This window comes from Saccopteryx bilineata, chromosome 1 (genome assembly GCF_036850765.1).
Source record: "Saccopteryx bilineata isolate mSacBil1 chromosome 1, mSacBil1_pri_phased_curated, whole genome shotgun sequence".
In the NCBI taxonomy this organism is placed as follows: domain Eukaryota; kingdom Metazoa; phylum Chordata; class Mammalia; order Chiroptera; family Emballonuridae; genus Saccopteryx; species Saccopteryx bilineata.
Genome location: NC_089490.1, coordinates 30,861,210 through 30,883,884, shown reverse-complemented (window position 1 = coordinate 30,883,884; position 22,675 = coordinate 30,861,210). Strand labels below are relative to the sequence as shown.

The following is a 22,675-nucleotide window of genomic DNA, read 5'->3' as shown; positions in this document are numbered from 1 at the left end:
CAGAATAAATAGTTTCTGGAGTTAAAATTTTTTTTAAATTAGATAGTGCCATTAACATATTTATGAGGTTTTTTTCTTCTTTTCCAAGTGAGAGGAGGGGAGATAGACAGACTCCCACATGCATGCCAAGAGGGATCAACCTGGCAACCCTCACCTGGGGCCGATGCTCTGTCCATCTGGGGCCATGCTCATTAGTGAACTATTTTTAGCACCTCTGGTAGAGGTTCTACAAAGCCATCCTCAGTGCCTAAGGACAATGCACTCAAACAATTGAGCCATGTCTGTGGGAGAAGAAGAGAAAGAATGAAAGAGAAAGGAGGAGAGGGAGAAGTGGAGAAGCAGATGGTCTCTTCTCCTGTGTGCCTTGACCAGGAATCAAACCTGGGACATCCACATGCCGGGCCAACACTCTACCTCTGAGCCAACTGGCCAGGGACACATTTATGTTCTTCTTTTGAACATTTTACACACATATACACACACACGCACACAAGCATGCACACATGCACCTAGAATGCCTTCCATAACCCTCCTACTTACCTATATTCTTCTCCTCCTACAGATATCCTGCCTTGATAAGTCTAGCAGTTTTGAGTATATTTTTTTTATTAATTGTATAGGCCACATATTAGGTATGGCCCCAATTATTTACAACTCACAATTTAGCAATTTAGTCATATCTCTATATAGTATTTGCATTCATGTAATAAAATTATTCTCCACTAGGCTAGGCTACAATATCTTTTAGAAAAGTCATGTTTTAAACACTCTTATTTTCAATCTGTCTGTCATCACAGAACAGATATAAAATTAAAAATTGACAGAGTTTTGATGATGGTCCACTTCTTAGTGGGGGAGTATGCTTGCCTTGGTCTAATAGTCAGTTTGGAATCACATGTGGTCTGTCTGAGGAGAATAAACACCAATCACAAGTTCAGGGTTTCTCCAGACACAAGAAGGAACTATATGCCACCGTTATTCTCATTACTCTAAAGGCCACTGTTTACTGAGTGCTTACTATACATGGGCACTTTCCAAAGATACTATCATTTCAGTCCACAATTCAGCCGTGGGAGGCAAGTCATATCTCGTTTTACAGATGAGGAAACTGTAGCTAATGTAGGTTGAGCACACGAGAGCCTAGATTTGAACCCTCATCCCAGAGTCCTTGCCTTTAATCATCAAAGTCACTTTGGCACAAAGAAGAAAGGTAAAAACTGTAACTTTCTTCATCTTCAACTTCCAAACTTTTAAAAATGCTATAATTTTTTTTTCATATGTGCTCAGAATTTCTTTTTATTTTGGGGCATGCCATTTATAATAACATAGCCTATGCAACAGTTTCACATAATGCCATCTATCTCTCAATAAACAGCAGGGATGCTTCACAACACCCACCCAGTGAAAGGCAAAGCACTAAGGGAGAGCTTTAAAAATAAATTAAGGGGCTTCTGGTTCAAGGTGGCTGATGGAACATGAGTCTCTCTCATACCCTTCTCTTGACGCCATTGAAACAAGAGTAAAAGAATTTAAAAGAACACATCCACAACAACAAGAGGTCTGGCAGGGGGAAGCATCAGCATGAACGAGCATATTATAAATTTCTGGAAGACAAAAGGAGAAGGAGAAACGCTGCTAGATGAAACAGAGCCACCGTCTGGAAGGGGCCCCAGGACACCCCTTTCCAAACCCTGCAGGGCCCGCCAGCGTCAAGAAAGGCAAACTCCAGAGGGGGCATGACTGTGGTGGGATTGCAAAGAGAATTCATTGACGATCTCTGAGCTTCACTTCGCCTTCTTCTTCCACACCCCATGCAAAGGAGCAGCAGCAGCCGGAGCCCAGCAAGCTGCAAGCAAAGGACTCCGAGGATGAGTGATAGGAAACTGAATGCATGAATAAAGACAGGAAGAAAGAAAGAAGGAAGAAATGGAAGGAAGGAAGGAAGGAAGGAAGGAAGGAGGGAGGGAGGGAGGGAGGGAGGGAGGGAGGGAGGGAGGGAATAAAGAAAGAGCAGAAGCAGATGGAAGAACCAAACATGCAGGAATTCCCAGACTGAAAGTTTAACTCAAATGGAAAAAAAATAGGAATGAAAAAATTTTATTTCCCACATTTTTTTCCCACATTCTAATAGAACTCTCTGTGATAAGCTTGTTAATTTATGCTGACAGTTCCCTCCCTCAGTCTCTCACTAGGACATGGTATCCCAGAGAAATTATAACAGGTTCAGAAAAGCAATCCTGTGGGCTCTTTCATCTGCCCCGGAGATGCATGTCATCAAGTTAGTATTTGAAAGCATGAGGTGGTCTCTGAATTGCTACATCTGACAAGGGCACAAGGCCTTTTTTTTTTTTTTTTTTGAGAACACACTGGCCATGATGTCTCCTGCAGAAGTTACACATGCAAGGAAAACACCCATTAACTGAGAAGGAAATTGATGAAAGTCCCCTTGAGGAATTTTTAGGTTATAAATAAAAGAGAAAGACCAGCAATTAAACCACAGACACCTCTCATCATTTTAAAATATCACTTCCTTGTATTTTTGAAGATCATGTAAGAAAATAAAGCCTATGACTCTCTAAGCAATTGCATCACTAATACAACAGTCTGTTTGTCATTCCCGAAGGGGAGCCGAACTTGGGGCAGAACCACTAGATATGTAAGTAATTGTAATTCCCACAATCAGAAGCTAGGAAATATTTCACCACACGTACAGTGTTAGAAATGTCACTGCTAAAGCACAGCTCAGTTAAAGCCCGCAATCCATTTCCCTTCTGTTATTCACCATCACACAGAACTGCATCAAAAGATCCACTGCAACAGTGCGTCTCAGACTTACATTGTCAGCAGACACTGCTTTAATCAGCAGTGGTTTTCAAAGGGCTGGATGGCTTCAAGAACGTCATTTGAACAACCAAGTAGAAATCTTGGTCCTTAACAGTTTCACTTTACTTACACCTCCCGTCCCTGGGTTCTAATAAACATGCCCTCATTTTTCTTAAAGGAATAAGAAAAATGGAAATGGTAGCTAGGATTTTGCCATTCCTACACAGTCCACTTCCCCCCCAACCTTCAGGGATGCAAAGGGACTAAAATTAGAGTTGCAAAGGGACGAAGATATCTGTGTCAGGGGCGTCGCAGCGAGCAGTGGGAACAACAACGGGGAATGGATAAGAGTTAGGGAGACAATTTGAGAAATAATATTTAAAACACGGATCTTATAGTATCTAAATTTTTATTCCTGATGAAAAAGCAGCATCCACTTTGTTTTATTAATGTTATGAGACAATAGAATGCTTTGTTTTGAATATTAATATTGAGGCTACCTTACTTATATATTCCATAATATTCACCAATGATCCACTTCTCAAATCTTAGTTGCTTCTCAGGGAAAAGGTAGAAAATATATACAATTCAACTCATGACTTTAAACTTTCTATACTACAAAGAAAGTTTAATCTAATAACAAGGACTTTTATAGTTGGTCAGTGATGACATAAAAATATTAACTATTTGAAGGTTTCTAAATTATACAAACAGGCATTATTTGGCATGGAAAAGATTTATTAAGTGTGCAGCCAAAGGACAGTTTCAGCAGACTTATAAAATTCAAAAGAGCATAGCAATGTTTGCAAATCCAACCCAACCTCTCACTTTGTAGTTAAGGGAACTGAGGTTTAACTGATCTGTCAAAGGCCACACAAACACAACTTTAACACTAATATTGGTCTCCTAAACTCAGGTACAACATACTTTACTCTGCACTGCCTGGCACTTAGGAAAAGATAGAAGGCCACTTCTTCTTCCTCATCATCTTACACACACACACACACACACACACACACCTCAAAGGCACAGGTTGTTTCAGTTGCCATAGATATGTATGATGGTATTCAGAACACCTGTACACACTCACCTACCCTAATTTTTCATTTCTCCACTCTCATCAGCCTGCAATTTACCATTCTACATTATGTAGAACTCATTACTCTGCAATTATGCCCCTTACAATGTCAATGTTCACTGATTAGTAATTTTCCATTGATCCCCATAGCCCATCATTATCATGGCATCTCATCTCCTCTCTCTTTTTTTAATTTCATGCTACAGATTCTTCAGGTATTTTTAAAAATGTATTTGTTACTGGCTCTACAGAGAGGAGGCCAGAAAGAGGTTAGAGTGGGATTATTGCTTATGCAAAAGAGATTCATAATTACTGTTTGCAACTATACATCTTCAGCTAGAGTAAAACCAGAATGTTCCTATTACTCATAAAGCTTGACGGACATTTCAATTCTTTGGAAAATGTTATTAATGATCTTTCTAATACCAGGTGCAGACTGATCAATCTACACCAAATTTATTGACTTCTCAGAGAGTTATTATCTCCTTCAGAAATAGGAGAAATCTTACTAAACTTTTATAAGCAACACTGAGTTCAAAACTTCAGAGCATCCTAGTTCTGAATTTCCTCCCCTTATATTTCAGTTGAAGGATACTTATTGAGGCATGAACCATAAAATTTTGTTCACTACAGTGCATCTGCTATTTTATTTTATTATTTTATTTTATTTTATTTTATTTTTGAGAGAGAGAGAAGGGAACAGATCAGGACAGACAGACAGGAAGGGAGAGAGATGAGAAATATCAAATCATAGTTGTGGCACCTTAGCTGCTTATTGGTTGCTTTCTCATATGTACCTTGACTGGGAGGCTCCAGCCAAACCAGTGACCCCTTGCACAAGCCAGTGACCTTGGGCTCAAACCAGCAAACTTGGGATCATGTCTATGATCTCATGCCCAAGACAGTGACCCCATGCTCAAGCTGGTGAGCCTGTGCTCAAGCCAGCAGCCTTGCAGTTTCAAACCTGGGTCCTCAGTGTTCTAGATCAATGCTCTATCCACTGCACCACCACTGAGTCAGGCTGTGTTTTTTGTTTGTTTGTTTTAATAATTATTTGCACAGAGTATTTTAAATGTCAATTTATTATAGAGCTCTGGCCCTATATGGAGAAAAGGGAATAATAAATTCAAAATATACTGTTGATGAAAGGGCCACACCGGGAGATGTGCCAAACAGAGGTGTTGAAGGCACAGTCAGCACCACAAACATGTGAGAGAGACCGTCAGCATTCTTAGAGATGCCCAGGTTGCCTGCCACTTTCTATGATGGTGTCACCCTTAAAAGCAAACATGAGCCAGCAGCATAAGGGACTTAAAATTTGGGGACAAATGAACCCACATCCTCTACCATCAAAATAAGCACTCAAGCTAAATAGACATTCAATGTAACTTTATCAGTAAAATCTAGAACATAGCAAGAGTCATTGGTCCACTCTTACAAGCGGCAGAAAAATGGAAGGAGGTTTCTAAAATAAATAGACAAATGCCAACGAAATGGAAATGTCATTGCTTGTTTGTTTCCATCTTTCCTTCATGTTGATCATTACCGAAATTAGTTTATTAAGAATCCAGGGCAATCAATTATGATATAAAGATACATAAATCTAGTAGTACCTTGCCTCGAGAGACTTATGACACTAAATTTACTACTCATTTTATTACATGATATTGTCTTGTCAGGAATTATATATAGATCAGAAACAACCTTCAAGCCATACTGAAAATAATCTCTGAATAATACATCAGAAACATCAGCAGTATAAATTTTTTCTTCAGGGATGTCACTGCTTACTAAATACCTGTAACCAATTATTCAGTTAGATACAGTTAGAAAAATAAATATAGATGCAGATGTTGGTTCAAAAACGTAGGACCTTCCTGGGTGAAATTTGAAACTAGCCCCCTTACATGAAGAGCAAGGAGAGACAGAAATGGCAAACCACTCCAGCTTGTTAGGTGGTAGGTTTAACAAGCAAGTGAACTTAACATATGAAGCTTATCTTGGACAGCTACAAAATGAGATTCTGCACCTGCCCACCAGAGTCTCAAAAGTTTATATAAAGATTTCAACTGAGTTCAGTACCCTAAGCCATCCAGATGTTCTCAACAATACCTTACTCTCTCATGGCTGTGTCTTTGAAAACAGCTCACACTTTGGGAATGGTGGGGACAATGTACATTCCAAAGACAGGAGTTGTGAGGGGCCTCTGATTGCCCAGGGTCCATCTCATGGGTCAACCAGGTTCACTTCTTCTCCAACAGTGAATAGTATGATGAAGTAAAATATGTTACTGCATAAAATGTTCTATAATTGTTCCTTTTGTTAAGACATTCTGATGAATTTGGATTGTTTTTATTTTGTCCACTTAGAATATTCCCAAGCTACTAAAATGTACCATTGTTATTTTAGAATCTACTAAAACATTACCAAAACATAATAATCTCCTTAATAGCCAAGACTTTATCATGTGTGTTTCCAGTGAAGCTCTCAGTACCCTCTCTTGTTCAAAATAAGCATTTAGAAATGTGCATTGATTTGAAAGACTCATTTTGCTTTTACTGAGGACATTTCTCCCTAATAGACACTATCTCTGAAGAAACTCTGAAACAAATTCAAAAACTTGTCTTCAGATAAAAACATTGGGATTTATAAGCAAAGTCCTAGTTCCATGTTTTTGTTTGCAACAGATCTCTTCTTAGTAAATAATTTTATTTTTATTAATTAAACTATGACCTAATAATGAATTTAACCTTATTTAAACAGCTACCCTTCACTGAATTAACACAAAATTTTAAAATGTATAATTTTCTGTATTTTTACATTTTATCTACAGTATTTTCTTCCATTTCTTTTCTCTTTTATTATAGTATTAAAAATAAAATGGCATGATCTCAAAAAGATTCTTTTGTGAGATCATAACTATATTTACATGTCATTGAATAAGTCTTTTACTATCAAATTCACAATAAATTAAAATATTTTAAACATAAAAGTAAAAATTTTATTATTTAAAATATTTTCAGCTTCTGAGATACACTCTGTTTTTAAAAAGAAAAGTTGTCAAATGACATAATTTCTTTCTCAAGCTCAGACAGTTGCTTTTACTCATAAAGTATTATTTATGACATTCAGAAATTGTCTGTGTTGATTTGTGTCTAACAAACCTCAATATAAAACAAGTTGGATGACATCCCCTTGTTAGCATTATTTTTGTGGTATTGAATATTTGTTACTTGGGAAGACAGAATTATCTTTTGAGACATATTATGCAAATGTGATAGAAATTATTAGATTTATGCATGAGATCTACTTGTTCTTATCATCTCTTAGAGAAACCAGTATTATGTCAGAATGCTCTGAGGTACATGATCATTTTTCCTATATTAATACATAAATTGTTCCTTTTCATTAAGAAATTTCAGTTGAAGGGAAATGTAAGTGAAATTCTTTGTTGATGCATTCAATAATCTAAAAGAAAAAGGGTTTGGAGAATAGTCAGAATTTCTTGACTTAATTTTACTTATTTATTAAAACATACAAAATAGAAAGGTGGTTATTTTTTAAATTATTCCAGAAATAACTTCACGTTATAGAAATAAATGACTTCCAACTTGAATTTATTGTTCTGTGTATCATTATTCTGAAAATGCAACTCACAAATCAAACCAGACAATTAATATTTTGGCGCATTATTTTAATGAACGTTCCAGAGAACACTACTTAAAATATGTACTGTCATTGACTAGACACATTATAATACACTGTATTGGTAAGGAACTTAACAAATACTAGATTAACCTCCAGAGTGCCTCACAGCATTGAGTATGTTAAAATATAGTATGAGTCTCGAAGGGATGAAATACACTATATAGGGTATTCCTTACACAAAGTTTGATAAATGTTCTTGAGACTAGACCAGAACATCTTTTTATGTATTTTGGGAGACACATGATACAGCAGTCATTCAAGCCTGACCCGGAAAAACAGAAGATCCATTCAACAGGAACACAAATTGTTGTGGAATCAACAAAACTAAACTGTATTCTTACAAAATAGCCCCCTCCCTTTCTCCACTCTCTACAAAAATTATTTTTAGTGTAATCTGATTTTGCAGAATGAGGCTCGACTAAAATATTCAACATGGCTTACCATGCTGGTTTTTCAAGGGGTGGAAATGTCCTTCTAAATCTATGCTAATTGATTTTTCTTTTTCATGTTTAAAAAATTGGGAAGCTACTCATCAATATATGAGAAATTTAGACTGGTATTGGTAAATTTAGGACATTTTCAAGGATTTGAGAGTTGTGCATTTTTTTCTGATTATATACTGATGAATGGATATAAATTGTCACCCTCAATTGTCAAGCAACCAGTAATATACTTTTTAATCACCGAAGAGCAACAAATTCAGGGCAAAAAAAGTCAATAGCTAACAGTAGCAATTAACTCACCCACATAAGCTATGATTCATATTGGATAGATAGTAAAGAAACGTACTTTATTTTTATCTATATCTTTGGGTAGAATAAACTGATGAATTTTTAAAAAATTTTTATTGAGTTTTTGAGGTGACATTGGTTAATAAAATTATATAGGTTTCAGGTACACAACTCTACAACACATTACATACAGTGTGTCCATAAAGTCATGGTGCACTTTTGACCAGTCACAGGAAAACAACAAAAGATGATAGAAATGTGAAATCTGCACCAAATAAAAGGAAAACTCTCCCAGTTTCATCCCTATTCAGTGCAGTTCCATGTGGGCTCACGCACAGATTTTTTAGGGCTCCTTAGGTAGCTATCCCGTATAGCCTCTACAGACTCGTCCCTAACTGATGGCCTACCAGAACGGGGTTTCTCCACCAAACTGCCGGTTTCCTTCAACTGCTTATCCCACCAAGTAATGTTAATCCTATGTGGTGGCACTCTGTTGTAAACGCGCCGATATTCACATTGCACTTTGGTCACAGATTCGAATTTAGCAAGCCACAGAACACACTGAACTTTCCTCTGTACTGTCCACATCTCAACTGGCATGGCTGTGGGCTGCTCCACTGTATACACGGTGTTACATCATCATCTGCACATGCGCACATGCTGCCACATCATCCTGCAGAAACTGGGAGGGTTTTCCTTTTATTTGGTGCAGATTTCACATTTCTATCATCTTTTGTTGCATTCCTGTGACCGGTCAAAAGTGCACCATGACTTTACGGACACACTGTATATTGCCTTATGTGTTCACCACCCCAAGTCAAGTTTCCCTCCATCACCATCTATCCCCCTCTACCCTCCTCCACCTTCCCCTACCCCCTTTCCCTCCTGCAATCCCCTCACTGTTGTCTTTGTCTATAATTTTCTTTGCTTAATCCCTCCACCTTTTTCACCAAGCCCCCCAACTACCATCCCCTTTTACAGCTGTCAGTCTATTCTCCATATCTATAAGTAAATCTGCCAACTATCAGCTTTCTTTGCTTGCTATAGATCTCACCTTAAAAAGATCTTTCAAATAAAGCCAGCCATGCATATTGCTTAATTGTGTGATATATACTATAACATTGTTCATGATAAATATTTTTATAAATATACCTTTCATTTCAAACAAGATGCATATTATAACTTAACAATATCATAATATATGCATATTTATATATTCTAATGGTAAAATATTCTGTTCTTTTAAAAATCATATTTTATAAACTTTACTCTTTATAATAAATAAATTTAATAATTTTTAGAACTTATTGAACTCTACGAACTATATTCAGCGATCTAGCCAGTCATATCCCATTACATTGCCATTAGCAAGGAATACAATGCTGCATGAGTTGAAGTTTTGGAACGTTTATTCATATAAACAGCCAAAGTGTTGAACTAAAATAATGTCTATTGTGTACTTTCAAAGATAGGTTTTTTTTCCCAGCTCTCTGAAATAAAGATACAGACATAAGCTAACAGTGGCAGCAGGATTCCTGTATCTGAAAGGCGCATAAATTTCAGACCCAGTACTATTTGCCTGTATAGGAAACCGCCCCTGATAGTGAACTTAAATGCGTTCCCACCCTCCCTGAGAACAGTCTCTTCTCAGTACAGATTGGATGTTCCCATGCCTTCTGATCTGCCCCGTATTTTTATGCTCCAATCTTCTGGAAGTTAATCAGGCTAGCCCTCGGCCTCTCCTCCAGAGTAATGTTCATAAATTTTGCGCTACTTTCCCGAAGGAAAGGTTCCCACTTCTAGATTGATAGCTGTACTCAAGGTAGAGCCGGCATGTAGAAAGTCTGACCTTCCAGAACATGAAATGTTTATACATCAAATCACTTCAAATAATAAGAGATCATTTTCACTTTTGGTCACTTGCCCTGTGTCCACTAATTTTATTTGCAAAACTTCCTGTAAGAGATTGCCAGGAAGATCTGGGTCAAATTTCACACTAAAACATGGCAACTTTTTATTCATGTATTTCTTTACTCGCTTCCTGGTTCCATAAAGGTTTTATTATGGTTAGTGTATTTGAATTTTCTTTTACTTTAAAATACCTTTCAGTTTTCTCTTTCTTTATAATAAACTTTGAGTGTGTACTTTCAAAGTAAGTCAACCCAAAAATAGTTTGCAAATCACTGGCTCAGCCTAGGGATTTCACATACGTTCTAGTTTTTAATCCTCACAAAAGCCTTCAAATTCAGTATGACTATTTCCTATCTCAAAAGTACATTAACTGAGACTCAGAAAGCTTAAATAAAACCCCATAGTCCTACATTTATGAGTTGTGAAGGCAGAATTCTCACCCAGACCTTTCTGACTTAAAACCCTTGGTTAGTTCTACAATAATACATGACTTTTAAAAATAGTCAAAAAAGCAAAACAATCTGGGGCCATGATACGTTTAGACAACCATGTAGCACAGAAGTCCACAGTTGGTCCAAAATTATGTCTTGAATCCTTTAAGAAAAAGTTATATTTCATTCAGCATACATGGTAGGGAAAATATAGGTTAACAGACAGTTGTTTGTACGAAAAAGAATACAGTAACTCAGAAATAATAACATAAGAATAAACTCTGTGCTTCATGTACTCACAACTAAACTGGCTTGTGCTCCACCCTATATTTCTTCAAGACTGAAATTCTAACTTACTTTAGGAGTTTTAACCCAATACAGTTCTTTTTTTCACAATCCAAGTATTAATAACATTAATAATACATAAATCTCAACTTCAGACATTCAGAACAACGCATTCACATGAGTTTAAGAAACTATAGTTCATATTCAATATGGTTTTACTTTTTGCTACTTGAACTACTATTAGAATTAGCCATGCCCTGTGCTAACATAAACTCCGCAGCCACAGCAAATTTACAAACATAATTAGTTACCTATACCCATCAGGTGAGCCATGGTTCTACTCAATGTTAGAGTATATTTATGCTTGAGCAAATAGAGGTGATGACTATAGTTCATTGACATTCAGTTTCTAGCATCAAGGTCAAGTTACTTTTACAACTTTTATAGCAAAAAATAAAAACTTTCCATAAACATTACCCTTACAATATAAGTTCATTAACTTATTCCTTAAAACAGTAAAATATTCTATAATATTTATATATTTTTCCTCAATATCTATTCCTAGTGCTTCCAAGAGAAATTAGACTTTGAACATTTGGTAAGCTTTATATCAATAAATAAAATAATTTCCCAGTATTGAGGCAATCACAACAAGGGTTCAAAATAAATTGATTCTGGTTTTTAAAACGAAGGTAAACTGCATCATTTAACTAAATCAAATTTGCCTACATTCTAATCATGAAAACTTTTCAATAACTTTATTCTATTATTCTTAGGAAAGCCCATGGAATTCTTAACTTCAAGGTTGTTGACTAGAAAAACATGAAAATCTAGACTTCCTAATACAACTTTTCTAATCTGTAACAGATGTTTTTTTCACCCTAACAATTCTGTTATAAATCTGTATATGCTAAATCTCCCAAATCTTACCGTCAGTGTCTTCTCTAAATTCTCATTTAATAAGCTTCTTTTTTCATGCTTTTCAAATTCCATGTTGAAAGAGAGAGAGACGGAAAAAGCGAGATTCAGATTCTGTCTAGAAAATGATTTGACGTGCTTACATGTTAGATATTGCGCGACATTCCAAGTTGTGAAAGCCTGGGACACTATCAGAAGGCCCTGGCGATAATTTCTGGTTAGCTAGTGTTTCCATTTATAGATGTTCAAACCCCATAAACAGAGCACTGAAGAGAAGTCAGGCAGCTGGCCTTAGATAATGATAAATGTCACTAGATACAGAGCAAACTCTTCAATAGGAGAATATTCCAACAGGTTAGGTTCCCTGAACAAAGGGAGATGTGTGGAACAAACGGCCACTATCAAAGAATTTATTAATAGCCTTTGGAGCAGAATAAAACACACTCTAGAATACAGACCTAATAAATCAGTTTGGAAAGGACAACTGTGTTAGTCATATAGAGAATATGAATCAGCCAGCCTTGTTTATTCAAATTTCCATTTTTGTCCTAATAGTCCAGGTATTTACGCATTATTTTGTAGCTCGAGAATTTTAAAAGTCAATTAAATGAAAAAGCAAAGGATAACTAATTGAAACTATTACGACATACAACATATATATTCAAGGAAGTATTGCCAATTTTGTTCCATAAAAATTTGGCAGATAATGTTTAGAAGCACCACGAAATAAAAGCTGTGTTTCTTTTCACAAAAGCTGGTTTTGTTCTGGCCTTTCTACTGGGAACAAAGTTATGACATAAGAGATGAAATTCATTTTTTCAATGAAATGAGTGTTTTTAGACTTCTTTAGAAATTGTCACATGCCTTAAAAAGAATTAATTGTGTAGCTTGCTGGTAATTAATTCTCCCTGATTTTTTTTTTCATAGCAATCCAGATATGTGGATAGCAATAAAAAATAAAAACGGCTTTCACAGTCAGCTCAGACGGATCTCTATGTTGGCCTAATCCCTCTTCCTCAACGTATTTGAAATGTTCTTTTAATGCCTGTTTCTGAACTTAACTCCAATTTCCATTCAGTTTTTTCTTTGCTTCTTAAGAACACAATTTTTGGAAATAGGTTGTGAAGCTCTGTCCTTAAGCGTGATAGCAGCTGGTTCTTGGTAGCTGAGCAAGGTTGCTTTAAACTTATTCTGCATTGTGATGGAAAGGCTGAGGCTTTCAGAAGCGAACATATAGTAGGAAATAAACCTAGCTATTCCTACCTGAGCATAATAAATTCACAAACTATATTAGATCATGGGCAGAAGGGGCTTCTCTCTTTAGCTCAACTCTGAATTTTTAGGAAGGGAGTCATACATGCTAACAAGTTTGAAAGTTGAAGTCTTCTAGGTTTATCAGAGTGCAGAATCAAGACAATTGTTGAAATTTTATGTGAATGGAACCTCCAAAATCTCCGTAGGGGGAAAAAACCACACACTATGGCTGAAAAGAAAACTCAGTAATGGCTGGTTTCATGCCCGGAGGTAGAATTCCGGATTCTAGACGTGGAGGAAGAGTGGAATGTTGACCCAGCTGGAGGAGAGGAGAGGAACGCAGGACAGATGTACTGGTGGTGCTGGTAAGGATCAAAGCTGTAACTCACAAACATGTACTGAGCACCTATGATCGGAGAATATTCCCTGAGGTACAGGTAGATTTTAAAAAATAATAAATAATACAATGTCTACATTTCTTCCCTCAACAAACTCCCAGTGTAGACATGACTGGATATAAGTAGGGTAACGACATCCTTACATAGTACACTTCAGAAGCACTCACCATGTGCCAGGAACTGCTTTAATCCTCTCCATATACTATCTCTATTAATTCTCAAAACCACTCTTGACAATAGAGACTAGTATTTTCTCCATTGCTATGGTTCAAAAAAAAATTTTTTTTTACATGTTGAAATCCTAGTCCCCAATAACCAAGAATAGGAGGATTATATCTGAAGATAAGGTCTTTAAAGAGATAATTAAGGTAAAACGAGGTCATTAGTGTGGGCCTTGATCCAATAGGTATGATGTCCTTATAAGAGGACATCAGGACAAGTCACCCATGGAGGGAAGATGGAGGAAGAAGATGATTATCTACAAGCCAAGAACAGAGGTCTTCAGAAAAAAACAAATCTTGATAACATCTTGATCTTAGGCTTCTAACCTCCAGAATTGTGGGGAAATATATTTCTGTTGTTTAAGTCACACATTCTATGGTATTAGTTACCTCAGCCTTAGCCAACTAATACACCCATTTTGGAGTTGAAAAAGTAGGCTACAGCTCTGGCCTACAACTCTGGCCTACAGTTGGCTCAGCAGTAGAGCGTCAGCCCAACATGTAGAAGTCCCGGGTTTGATTCCCGATCAGGGCACACAGAAGTGACCATCTGCTTCTCTACCCCTCCCCCCATCTCTTTATCTCTCTCTTCCCCTCCTACAGCCATGGTTGAAATGGTTTGAACAAAGTTGGCCCCAAGTGCTGAGAATGGCTCCATGGCTTCACCTCAGGTGCTAAAATACCTTGGTTGCTGAGCAACAGAGCTGCAGCCTAACAAGCAGAGCATCACCAGGTAGGGGCTTGCCAGCTAGATCCTGATTGGGGCACATGCAGGAATCTGTCTCTGCCTCCCTGCCTCTCACTAAATAAAATAAGAATAAGAAGAAAGAGAAGGAGGAGGAGAAGGAGATGGAGAAGAAGATGGAGAGGAAGAGGAAGAGGAAGAGGAAGAGGAAGAAGAGGAAGAGGAAGAGGAGGAAGAGGAGAAAGAAGAAGAAGGAAAAAGTAAGATACAGTTACACAACTAACAGATGGCACTGGAGGCCTCTCACCCAAGCTCCTAACCACTGTGCACTTTAGTGTCTCTGCACAAATAATTTCCTCACAGACGTAACAGAGGAAGTGAGGAAGCAGCACCAGCACTATATGGTGAATACCATCTACTTCATTCATATACAAAGATATGTTTGAATATATTTTAGGTATGTTTTAAGAACATGAGCTTTCCCTGAGTAAAACTATGCCCATGCAGATGTTCCAGTCAGGATGACAGCATGGGAATGAAGTACTTGGAATCTCCCACAACCACATCTAAATTACAACTAAACTACAAAACAACCGTCATTCAGAACTACCTGAAATCTAGCTGAACAAAAGTCCTACAATTAAGTATAAAAAGAAGAAGTCACATTGAGTCTGATGAAATACCTTAACCCTTTGAGTAGTGAGTTTTTTCCATGCTTGCTGACCCCTGGTAGTGAGTTTTTTTTTTCAAATAATGAAATTAGTCCAGTAACAGTTTTATTAACTTAAAGGCATGTTTGTTTGATAACCAATTTATAGAAACAAGGAGAACATACATTTGCCTTTTTTTAATGTTTCCTTACAAATTTTTAAAATAAATCAATTGTACTCTGGATGGTCAAGAGGCATGAGGACATACATCAGTGGTAGTCAACCTGGTCCCTACCACCCACTAGTGGGCATTCCAGCTTTTATGGTGGGCGGTAGTGGAGCAACCAAAGTATAAATAAAAAGATAGATTTAACTATAGTAAGTTGTTTTATAAAGATTTATTCTGCTAAACTTAGCAAAAATCCGACATAAAGTACTTGGTAAGTAATTATTATTATATGCTTTAACTTGCTGTAACTCTGTTTTATAAATTTTATAAATAAAGTTACTTCCTTGCTTTATAAATCACCATTACTGTGGAACCAGTGGGTGGTTAGAAAATTTTACTACTAACAGAGATACAAAAGTGGGCAGTAGGTATAAAAAGGTTGACTACCCCTGATGTACATGAATGTTCGTACTATTCAAGGGGTTAAAAATCAAGATGGCAGCTCAATATCTATACCAACGTTGCTGGCTTGAAGCCCAAAGGTCATTGGCTTGAGCAAGGGTCACTGGCTTTGCTGGAACCCCCCTCCCTGTAAGGCACATAAAAGAAGCAATCAATGAATAACCAAAGTGACACAATTACAAGTTGATGCTTCTCATCTCTCTCCCTTCCTGTCCCTCTTTTTATTACAATAAACAAAGAAACAAAAATGGTGTGACAGTAATTCAGAATTTTATATAGAGAGTTACCATATGATCCAGCAATTCCACTCATAGGTATATACACAAGAGAAGTGAAAACGTGTCCTCACAAAAACTTGTACTCATAATAGTATTATTGGTAACAGTCAAAAAGTAGAAACAACAAAAATGCCTATCAACACGTGCATGGTGAAACCTATGTGTCATATCCATACAGTGGTATACTATTCAGCAATAGAAAAGAATGAAGTACTGGTACATGCAACAAAATGGATGATGCTTGAAAATATGATAAGGGAAAGAAGCTGGTCACAAAAAAAAGCCACATATGATAAGATTCATTTATATGAAATGTCTAGAATAAGCGAATCCATAAAAACAGAGGATAATTTGTGGTTGCCAGGTGTTAGCAGAAAGGCAAAATCAGGAGTTACTGCTAATGGGTTTGGGGTTTCTTTTTGGGATGATAAAAATATTCTGAAATTAGTGATAATGACTGCATTACTCTGCATACACTAAATATCACTGAATTGTAGGCATGCTTTGAAAGAGTAGATGTTATGCCATGACAGTATCTCAACAAATCTATTACTTTTAAAAAATACCAGAGAAAGATCTATAATTCCATTCTAAATTAGAAATGTATTTTTTTTCCAGAAATATAATATTCACAATGGGTCACTCCAAACAGGAAATTAAAATCTACAGGACAGTAGGCACACAATAATTTCATTCAAAATTGAAACAAGTGACCCTTGGCAAATGATATTTACTTCAAGATATTGTCACCTCCTCCTTTGTATTACCCTTTGCATGTGTCCTTCGCATCATCACCACGTGGCTTGTGAGAGACACGTGGCTTATAAAATCCCAGCCGCTTAGATTTTGTGCCCATACCCAAACACGAAGGGAGAAGTAGAGCTTGCGGCTATTAAAATGACTGTTTTTCTACTGGGTCAGAGGGAGAGGTGTAGTTTTGTTTTTATCTTTGTCAATGGTGCCAGCTTTCCTAAACCTGCTATTTAAAGAACTTTCACCTTCATAACAAAAGCACAGATAAATGTTCTATTTCGGGAACTATACAAGGCATGAAAACAAATGCTGTTTTCTTTCAGAAAAAAGATAACAGTCGACAAAGCATGGTGTACACATTGAGAATCCTCCACGTTGTATGTTTCAAGGAGAAATATCTTCTCATTAAACAGGGATCCTTTTCTGAGACAATAAATGCCTTTTATACAGGTTTCTTCTCATTCCACAGAGCATCTCCAGGGTCCCGCAAGCTCTCTACAGTCAAGTCAGAATCTCATGTAACCTCCCTACCTGCTTAATATTGGACAAGGATAGCACACTCAGCTTATGCCTCTGGGTGCCATAGCCTGTCCCTAGAACCATATCAGGAAAGTACTATTTCCTGTCATATCCAAGAGTCAAATGCAAATCTAGCTCAGACCTAGCACTGAAAGATGCTCTTACCCAAATAGCTGATTTTAACCTGTTGGTGTTGCTCTTAGTTCAAAATTTATGCCTTGAAGACTCTGTTTGATAGTCTGGGGTGGAGTGGGGTGGGGTAGGGGGTAGCAGTGAAGAACGAAAAGAAAAAAAAGTCACAGAATTTTCTGGGTTTCCCAGTATTCCTATCTGAGTCTATTTATTAGCTTTAGCAACTGTGAACTGTCACATTGCAGCTGTGGACTCTTCCAGAATACCCCCTGGCTCTTACTTCCTCACCTGCGTGTGCATTTGGCAGATAGGCAACAACAGGAAGACTTTTAATCTGCCTAATACCATCTCCACTTTTAAGCACCCCTTATGGTGTCCACAGGCCAGAGGTACAAGGTACTAAGTATGTGGTCCATGCTCTCAGCTTGTGAAAAAATAATATCTATAGAGTTTCTCAAAGTTGAGTTTGTCACTATATAATAAACATTTTTTTGTAAGCTGAATCTGCCAAGTGGCAGACACAAAAGCACTTTCAGTGTATGATAATTACCGTGATGACAGCTGAACACATCTGGACCTCTGTAATTAGCACTCTTCAGTGAAATAAAGACCTTTCCTACTGGAATGGGATATTTTTTTTACTTCTTCTGATACTATCTGTCCCTTATTTTGATTCCAGGACTTATTTTTTAAATGACTATAGAAAAGACATTTGTAGTCCAAGTAAGGGCAGGAACATTTTCTTCCTAAAAATCATTTCTTCATAGCAGAGCATTTGTTTGGAGCATTTAGAGAATCAATCTAGTGAGAGCAGGGAGAACTTTGAAAAGTGCTATCTCTTTGAATGTGTGCATTTAAAAGAAGCAAATCTTTTAACAAAAATTATTGAAAAATAAAATGTGAGGTTTTTAAAAAATAACTAATATTATCAAGAGTGATGATAATTTGTAAATAACAGTGATTCTGATATAAAACTAAATCTGTACCTCCAGAGTCTATGACATACAAGCTGATTAAAACCAGTTGGGGATCCAAGTCCACCATGTTTCATTTTCTCTGCTATTCTGTACTCAGTGTCCACAATTTCTAAGACATTTCCGATATGTTCTCTCTTGTTCTTGGTGACAACTGCAGAGGTGCTAGGTGGAACAGGTTTTTGCTCTTGCATTTTTAAAACTCAATATATTTTTAATAGTAAATATACTCTGTAGTTCTCTCTCCTCTCTCTCTCTCTATCTCTCTCTCTCTCTCTCACACACACACACACACACACACACACACACACACACAGATACACACATACCATTGCTGTTTTAGAAGTGAAGACAAGCCAGGCTAAACTGACAAGGCTTCAGGGAAAGAGTCTAAGAAATGGAGAGCTTTACTTTTTTGGATACGAGACTGAGCATGTGCGTTTCTAACTTTATAAAAAAAAAATTAGGGTTAAGTTTTCCTGTGTCTCTAGAACTTATTCAAAGCAACCAGGTTCAACACCGTAGTTCACTATCCCCTAACCCAGCAGCTTAGCAGTTGCAGTTGTGTTGACATGACAAATTACTCTGCTCCCAAAGTAACAGCCCCATGCCCTTTGAGACAGTGTGCCCAGGATATATGCCTAGCGTTATCAGTTGAACCTGAAACACGTTCCAGAGCAGCCTGCACTTAGACAGGAAGAGTGCTTACCTTTCAACTGACTTGGAAGCAGCCAGCAGGACAGTAATCCATCGGGGAGGCCATCAGCCACATTCCCAGAGCAGCTGAGCCTGTCAGTCTCAGGGAAATACTGTTTACTCTGTAACTAATGCTGGATACCAGGCACAAGATACTGAAACTAATTTTAAAAAGAGTTAGGCATAAACTATATCCCCACTGGGACCATTTCCACGTATAGTAGTGGCTAACTTTCCCCAAATGATTTCTTTAAAGAATGTCTTAGCAGTGGTGAAGATTTGGAATCAAGTGTTTAAAAAAAAAGTTTTGTAATACATCCAACTATTTATTTTTAGTACTGATAAAAATTCTTTAAGCTTCCCTAAGGGCTTAAGCAGTAGAGGAGTAAAAGGTTACTGAAAGTGGGAATTTCTCTTCTATTTGTATTGATTGGATTGTTAAAATAAAATTGAAAGTCCTCCTGAAATTAAATGCCAATTGCTCCAGAGAAGGAAAGTGAGAATTATGCAATAAGTGGCCACGGCAAGGCAGAACGGACCCCGCAGTGAGGCAGGGCGATGCCTGCCCTCAGCCAGCAGGAGCTATCCAGAGAGAGCCAACCCCCACCGTACCTCTACAGTTCCCAGACATCCACTTCCCTAACGACTCTCAGCAGAGGTGAGTCCTCGTCACCCCCAGAGACCACTAATTACATCTCCAGCCTCTATGCAGGGTGATCCAACTTTGGCCTCAGGACCAGTAAGATGTTACTTTCAATCTATGGCCAAAAGATTCAGTTTGAAAAAAATAAATTATTACCCATTTATTTGGTTACTTGTGGAAAATACATTAGCCCAGTTTGACTTTGTCATTCTACCAAGTATATCGGCCCACTCTGTGCTCTACGATGTATGTTAAAAAGAAAGGAACAGGCACTACGTGTGCCATTGGAGATTATTCACATAGACATCCTGTTTCACTATTTCTATAAATTGAATTGATTTGTCAACAATTTCTAAAAGAATCCGCATGTAAACAAAAAGACTTTTATTCTTAAAATATTTTATTCGTTTTCATTCAGTTCAATTATCTGACAGCTGTTGGGTTGAACACTACGTCCGGTGCTGACAGCTTCCAGGGCTGAACAACACACAACACACCAGCTACTGTCAGGAGCTTAGCTACGAGTGAACAGAATCACGTACAGCAATCCACCAAAACAGGCTGAATGTGATCAGCGCTAAAGTAGGAGGATAAGTGATAGACTTTGAGAGCCAAAAAAAAAAAATTAATTAAAAAAAAAAAATGGAAAAGGGAGGACCATTCTGACTAGGGATATTAGAGGTGATTTTACAAAGATGTGGAATTTGAGCTCAGCCATCCTCATTGACTCTTACTACTAAAGTGGCCTCTGCATAGTACATTGACCTTACATGGGAACTTGTGAAAAATTCAGAATCTTGTTCGAAATATATGTAAATTGAACCATCATCTTGTACGCCTTAAACTTATAGAGTGATGTATGTCAATTCCTTCTCAAAGAAACCGGGGAAATAAATAAATAAATAAAATGGTGTAGTCACTGTGGGGAAAAAAAAGAGATTTCGAAATCTTGGATGCCACGCCAGTCCTAGAGAGTCAGCATCTGCATGTTAACAAGACCCACAGGTGAATCCTATGGACATTCAAGCAATGACGTTATTTTAGAATTTATAGAGACATCGGGAAAATGACATGTCAGAAATAAGTTAAAATAATGGAGACCAGAATATGAACTGTGGGCTTGAAAAATGGTGGGGAGAAACAGAGGATTTATAGAGTACACATGGAGGATTTATGTCTGTCACCTAACAGTAATCACACCGCGTACACATACTGTGAGCCAGTGACTCCTCTAAGAGATTGGAACAGCGCCATCTCATTCATGCGCTCAACAACCCGTGAGGGAACTACAGCATCTGACAGATGAGGAAGGTGAGACTTACAGAGGGTAAGCAGCTTTCCAAATCCACACAGGGAGTAGAGTAGACCCAGGGTCTTAAAGCTAATATTTACTCCTAAGCCAGAGCTCTCAGCCACTACCTGCTGTGAACCTCGGATTCTCCAGACAGGAAACAAGTCCCAGTCCTCTTCTGATAAAGGCTCTCCTAGAAAGCAGCCAGGTGGCCTGGGTCCCAAGATTGGAGCAGCCTGGGGCTGCCCAAGCCCTATTGATTCATCCTTCCTGCCTCCTTCCTCCTTAAACTCTTGCACCTGGTAAAATTAGGAGAGAGGTTTGAAAAGATGGTTTTGGTGACCAAAGTAATGACTTATTCATTAAAAATTCAACTCCTTTTTTTATTTGTTTATATAATACAGTAGAAAATTCAGAGAATACAAAAGAGCACAAAAGGAAAATTTAAATTCTCTATAAAGCCCCAATGCAAATATACCACAGTTAATATTAAGGTATATTTCTTTCCAGATTTCTTTTCATATATTTATGTAATTTTTAATGTATTCAGGATTACGGCCTGTATTTTTGTTGATGAATACATTATGAACTATCTCTTCTGCTATTAATGCTTTTATCCATGAGCACTTCTAATGGCGGGAAACATAGTTTTTGTCTGATCAGGCCAAGAGTCAGGAACAGGTGTCAGACAATGGCGGAGGGAAAGAGAGTGGCAGGATGACACTGCCTTGATGCATGGTTCTCTCCTTTATCATTTTTTAATTGAAATTGGGTTGTCATATTAAGTTTGCTTAAAATAACCAACAGTTGTATATTAGAGGTAAATAAAATTATCAGATTTCCCCAAAATCAGAAAAACAAAACTAGAAGAAACACTATAATTCTTTGGCCATGAAGGACCTATGCTTCTTACTCGTTACAGGGTATCAGCAAGAGTTCTTGATAAAATAGCTATTGTTTTTTATAAATACATTATTATTTTTACTATAATAATATGTTAGAAGTAATGGCCAGTAATTAGCCAATTGGGACAGACCACAACTCTAACTCTCTTTGTCACCATGATCAATGATTTCTTTCTATAATTCATCCCCTGAAAGCCATCCGGGAGCCATGTCTTTGGGCATTTGCTCACCTGTGACTCTGGGCATGAGCCACTTCCTCAAAATAAACCCTTACTTCCTTTACTACACGCTGCAATTGATGTCTCACTGGGATTTGATGACCACAGGCAAATGGACCCCTTTAGTCCAACAATATCCTTTGGCCAATTCTGCCCAAACTTACCCTCCAGGAGAGCCCAAGAAGTCAGAGTGAGTACTGTTTTGAACACATTCCAGGCCCAAAGCCCAGGCTTACCAAGTAAATTCCTGTTTCACAGAAAGAAGAATGCCTAAAAATATAAGCGTATGAGATACTCTGAAGCAGGCAAAATTTACATTCAGCAGTAAACTCCCATGATAACTAACTCTATCTCTGACAGCAATTCATTAACCCTTTGAGTAGTACAAATATTCATGTACATCCTCGAGCCTCCTGACCAGGGGTCTCCAAACTTTTTACACAGGGGACCAGTTCACTGTCCCTCAGACCGTTGGAGGGCCAGACTATAAAAAAAAACAACTATGAACAAAGCCCTATGCACACTGCACATATCTTATTTTA

General features: G+C 37.5%; 1 protein-coding gene across 11 annotated transcripts in view; it reads right to left on the bottom strand.

Moving 5' to 3' along the window:
- MLIP (muscular LMNA interacting protein) overlaps nucleotides 1-12,056 on the bottom strand; it is a 249,990-nt gene extending 237,934 nt beyond the window's left edge. For 8 of the 11 annotated variants that reach the window (XM_066252746.1, XM_066252752.1, XM_066252743.1 and 5 more), the window contains exon 1: nucleotides 11,898-12,055. In XM_066252746.1, the coding sequence (XP_066108843.1) occupies nucleotides 11,898-11,960 (63 nt within the window). In that variant the 5' untranslated portion in view covers nucleotides 11,961-12,055. Of the gene's footprint in view, nucleotides 1-11,897 lie in introns of all 11 variants that reach the window. The other 3 variants (XM_066252768.1, XM_066252764.1, XM_066252770.1) reach the window with 2 other exon arrangements.
- Between the last annotated feature and the right edge of the window lie 10,619 nt (nucleotides 12,057-22,675).